The sequence below is a fragment of the Triplophysa rosa genome, linkage group LG22 (assembly GCF_024868665.1).
Source record: "Triplophysa rosa linkage group LG22, Trosa_1v2, whole genome shotgun sequence".
NCBI lineage: Eukaryota > Metazoa > Chordata > Actinopteri > Cypriniformes > Nemacheilidae > Triplophysa > Triplophysa rosa.
The window spans coordinates 2,412,529-2,417,325 of NC_079911.1; the positions used below are offsets into that span (position 1 = coordinate 2,412,529).

Sequence of the window (4,797 nt, forward strand, 5' to 3'; positions counted from 1 at the left end):
TTAGAGAACTAAAGGAATTCCCATCTATTCTGGACTCTCATTGCCTTCCTTCATTATTTGCTCCAAGACATCCATATTTAAAAAAATCATTAAAAATGTTTTGAAACAAATGAATGTGTACATTGATCATTTTATCTGCAAAAATAATTCTAAGTATTTAAGCATACATGTTTACATCATGAGAAAAATATAAGTGAAGTGACCCTTCTAATTTAAATGGTACTGTACATATTCAGGTTCTTTGAGCACACAATAGGATATCTGAGTCCAATTCCAAAGGGTTTCAAGGGTTTTTCTTAAAGGGTTTTCACTCAGATTTGCAAAGAAAAGAATGCCATGTGTGTAACCTGGGGTAATAGATTTTGACTGACAGTAAAGAAATTAATCACTGAATCACATAAGAGCTCATATTGAACTCTTGATAACTGACATGTTTTCAGTTTTGTAGCTAAAGGTATGGACTAATTTTGCTCTCTCTTTTGCCGCAGGCTGTGTAAATGCAATATTACATATAAACGGTGTTGGATCGTGACATCAGCTCTACATTCAAACCTTTCATACCTGAGAGAGCTGGACCTCAGTGGCAATGACATATAAAATGGAGTAAAGCACTTATGTGATGTACTAGGGGATCCGTGCTGCAAAATTGAAAACCTATGGTAAGTAATATGCACAGTATATAGCTCATCTCTCTATGCATCTGCCTGTCATGTTGACATGGGTGTCGGAAACACAAAAACAATGTGGGTGGGTCCTCCCCCATAAAAACTGAGTGCAAAAATGATGCTGCTTTATCAGCAGCTTCAGTGGTGTAGTGAAAAATACGTGTGACAAGTAGTTTTTATTCTATAGATGCAAGTTTGAATCCGCCATTTTGCCCGAACTCGCTGTTCTACATTTTAACATTTAACTAAAAGTGAGTTGGTCCAATATCATTGTCTTACACACAATGGTTCCGACTCCCATGCATGTAGATAATGTTCTACGTTATAAATGTACAGAATTAGTTTGCTTTTCCACTCCTTATTTCCCTTCCTCTCTTTCTCTTAATGTAGGTTAAGACGCTGTGGTTTGAATGATAAGGATTTTGCTGCTCTGACATCAGCTTGGAATTCATCACTCCTGAAACAGCTGTACCTGAGTGGAAATACACTTGGAGGCAAAGGAGTTGAAAACCTCTGCGCTCAAATAAGAAATTCTCAAACCAAGCTGAAAACACTAGAGTAAGTAAACTATACTATTTGCAGTTTGCTTTAAGGTTTAACAGTTTCGTTTTTTATTGAGAGCAGTATCCAAGCTGTAGTGTTTATTGCACTCTAGCATGTAAAACCAAATAAGTGCATCTTGTAAAGTCTTTGCATAGAAAAATGTTATTATCTGACTTTTTTGTTTTTTGAAAAAAGCTCTCTTATGTCACCCCCAAATAATGAAAAATACAGGCAAAGGACAGTGTTTTTGCAGACACAAACACCACCACACACTTTGAGTCTATGATTGTTCCAGATTATTTTTGTGTGTGTTCGCGCTTTAAAATCCTGCATATTCCACCTTTAATGTCATAGTCTTAAGAATTATAAATGGTAAGAATTATAGAGAAAAGATGTGAGATGAGTGTCTATAGTGTACATGGGTGGAGATAAGGGATGGATCTGGGTATGACAAACATAAAAAAAACTGGGGATGGGTAACCCCCTGTGTTGGTGAAAAAACAGAATATTCTGAAAAAAAGGGTTCATTCATAAGGGAAAGTATGACCAATTTGAATCTTTGGCTGCAGGCTGTGTGAATGCAGTATTACAGAGTAACAGTGTCGCATGCTGACATCAGCTCTGCGTTCAAACCCTTCATACCTGAGAGAGCTGGAGCTCAGTGGCAATGATGTAAAAAACGAAGGACTGAAGAACTTATGTCTTCTACTAAATGATCCAAACTTCAAACTGGAGAAGTTGGGGTGAGTAACTTTAAAATACAATAATACAAATAATGAAGATTTGAAATAATTGGAGATGTGTAATCTGCTCTCTGTGTCTCTCTTTCTAGTCTAAATAAATGTATCATTACAGATGTTGGCTCTTTGGTTAGTAATGCAGTGTTGAATTTAAAGGAACTTGATCTAAGTAACAATAAAATAGGAGACTCATCAAAGAAGAAGCTCTCTGAAATGCTAAAAGGATCAAGCTGTACCCTAAGGTGGGTGGACATTACTCTTTGTGCTAAAGAATGCATAGTTTTCGTGTTTATTAATAATATTTATTTTAATTCCCTCTTACAGACTAGACAGTGAAAATGTGATCAGTGGGACATGGAAATGGGTTAAATCCTTCTTTAAAGCTGATGATAACAAATCAGCAGGACTTGAGCCTGACGATGAGACAAGCCTAAACGAAGGAGCCAAAAAGGAGGAAAACATTCTGCCTTTGAATAGTACGATGTCTATACGGATAAATGAAATTCAATCTTTACATAATATTGTAGAAAAGGTTACTCTGTATGAAATTCAAGTAATATTATTTTTAGATACTAGTAATCTATACTGGTTGAAAGGGGGTCTGTCTTTTAAACTGGAACTGTAGCATTACTGGAAAAATACACATGGGTGATATTAAACCGTTAATAATGTTGGTGTGGTATTTATACCCATTATAATATTGTTTTTCTTTTGCATTTAAAGGTGAAACAGAGGAATTAGACCCTGGGCGAAGCACAGATGCACGTGGGTCAGAAGTAGATTGAGTACATGGCCTGCAAATATCCTGCGGATTTGTTGGAATGAAACAAAGGCAGCCAAGAAACTGAATTTCTTAAAAGCAACCATATAATCTGGTCATTTATGTTGGTAATACAGAAATTGGTGTGTTTTATGATTTTCTTATCTTACTCATTTTTTATATACATTTTATTTTATTCACTTGTTGTACATGGAAGTAAAAAAGTTTAAATGTTTTCAATAATATCACTCAACAATAAATGCAATGGAGTAAAGTTCCACTGTCTTTGCTTGGTGCAATAATAGTCATTCGGTGTTGCTGAGCAGATGATATTGAGAATGATTATTCAGTAAACATACTGTATCTTGTTATCTCAGTCTCCTGCTGTTCTCCACCGGCTCTCACTAAATCCTTGGTGTTTCGAGTCTGACGTCATCACGCAACAGTGTTTTTTTGGCGATTTTTAACAATCATAGGTAGTTTAGATGGTTAGAGTAAGGTTAGGGTGTGGGTTAGGGTAAAGGTTTCGTAAGACTTGAAACAACTCAACTCAACTTTATTTATATAGCGCTTTTTACAATTTTCATTGTTACAAAGCAGCTGTACATAAGACATAGGCATTGACTATATGCAAAACAATTAAAGTTGTACCTGCAAAAACAAGAAAAAGGTGAAAACAAAGAAGACAGACATACCCACATACAAAACACTCCACACACACAATACGCACACGTACTAACACACATACACACACACACAAACGCGCACACACGTACACAGACAAGTACGCGTACACACAAAGACATGCACGCACAGTGAGAGCACACATTTAAGATAAAGGAGAGAAACACCAAGGATTTAGTCAAAACCAACAAGCCACGCCCATGGATCTGACTCGAAACACCAAGGATTTAGTCCTCCATTTTTTTTTATGAACAGGAAATAGGAACTAGTGTTTCCTTCATATTGTCTGAAACGGTATTATAATGTGAAAATCTTCATTTTTTTAAAACCGATGTGCACTGAAATGGCCAGTTAGGAGCACTTCGGTTTAGAACGACCCTTTCGTATGGCGGCCATGATCATTTTTAATCTGAAATTCCGTTTGGAGGGTGATATCTCCCATTTGGTGATATCTCCCACCCTAACCTAACCCTATAATGTAGGCCACCTTGCTATTTTCTGTAGGGAAACTGCTTAGTTGGAGCTGAAAGGCCAAAGTGCACTGAGTGAGAAACCCCCTACATCTCTCAGGGTTGCCATCAAACCGTTCCGGAGCTGGTAATCGGGGTTCAAGAGGGGGTCTAGGAGACTGTAGGAGTTCTCGGTGTGTTGTGGCGGGTTGAGAAGTCTGAGAATCTCAGAGAGGGCTTGATCGTGTCGCTGAAAGGCCGTAGCCTGCTCAGACAGCGCAGTAAAGATACCCTCGACACTGGGTTGGGGTTCTTCTGCTGGGTTGGATTCCATGGTTCAGTCTTGCTTTGACGGGTTGCCTGGAGGGGGGATCGAACCCTGGTCCCTGGCATTTAATGTGTGAGGTGTAACTCACTGAGCTAGTTGGTTTTAAACCCAATTGTAGAAGATAGAGAGTCAAGAGGCTTTAGTCATCAAAAATGAAAAATACTTTACTTTGTAGACAAAAATTTAAAGTTCAAAACAAACTTGGCAAGCCATGCTTCCGTGCCACCATTATGGTGATCATTGTGTCATTTAACTAAGCACTTTACTCTTCATTTTTGATATTCGTTTTTCCTGACTATTACAATAGTGTTAGAACACATGTTACTTTGATCAAGAAAATAGAAGATGACCAAATGGTAAGATCATCACAGAACAAACTGTATTCATACATTGCATTTAACTCAACTCAACTCAACTCAACTTTATTTATAAAGCGCTTTTACAATTTTCATTGTTACAAAGCAGCTGTACATGAGACATATTGACTATAAGCAAAATAATTAAAGTTGTACCTGCAAAAACAAGAAAAGGTTGAAAACACAGAAGACAGACATACCCACATACAAAACACTCCACACACACAATATGCACACGTACTAACACACATAGACATAGAGACACACACACA

The 4,797-nt window shown here is 37.4% G+C and overlaps 1 protein-coding gene across 1 annotated transcript; it reads left to right on the forward strand.

Annotated features, from left to right (window-relative positions):
• The first annotated feature begins 1,060 nt into the window (after positions 1-1,060).
• On the forward strand, positions 1,061-3,158 carry LOC130546310 (ribonuclease inhibitor-like). The gene is made up of 5 exons (XM_057321499.1): positions 1,061-1,223; positions 1,778-1,951; positions 2,041-2,190; positions 2,273-2,424; positions 2,672-3,158. Exons 2-5 carry the CDS (start codon positions 1,815-1,817, stop codon positions 2,731-2,733), a joined length of 501 nt encoding a protein of 166 aa, XP_057177482.1. The 5' UTR covers positions 1,061-1,223; positions 1,778-1,814; the 3' UTR covers positions 2,734-3,158.
• The last annotated feature ends 1,639 nt before the right edge of the window (positions 3,159-4,797 follow it).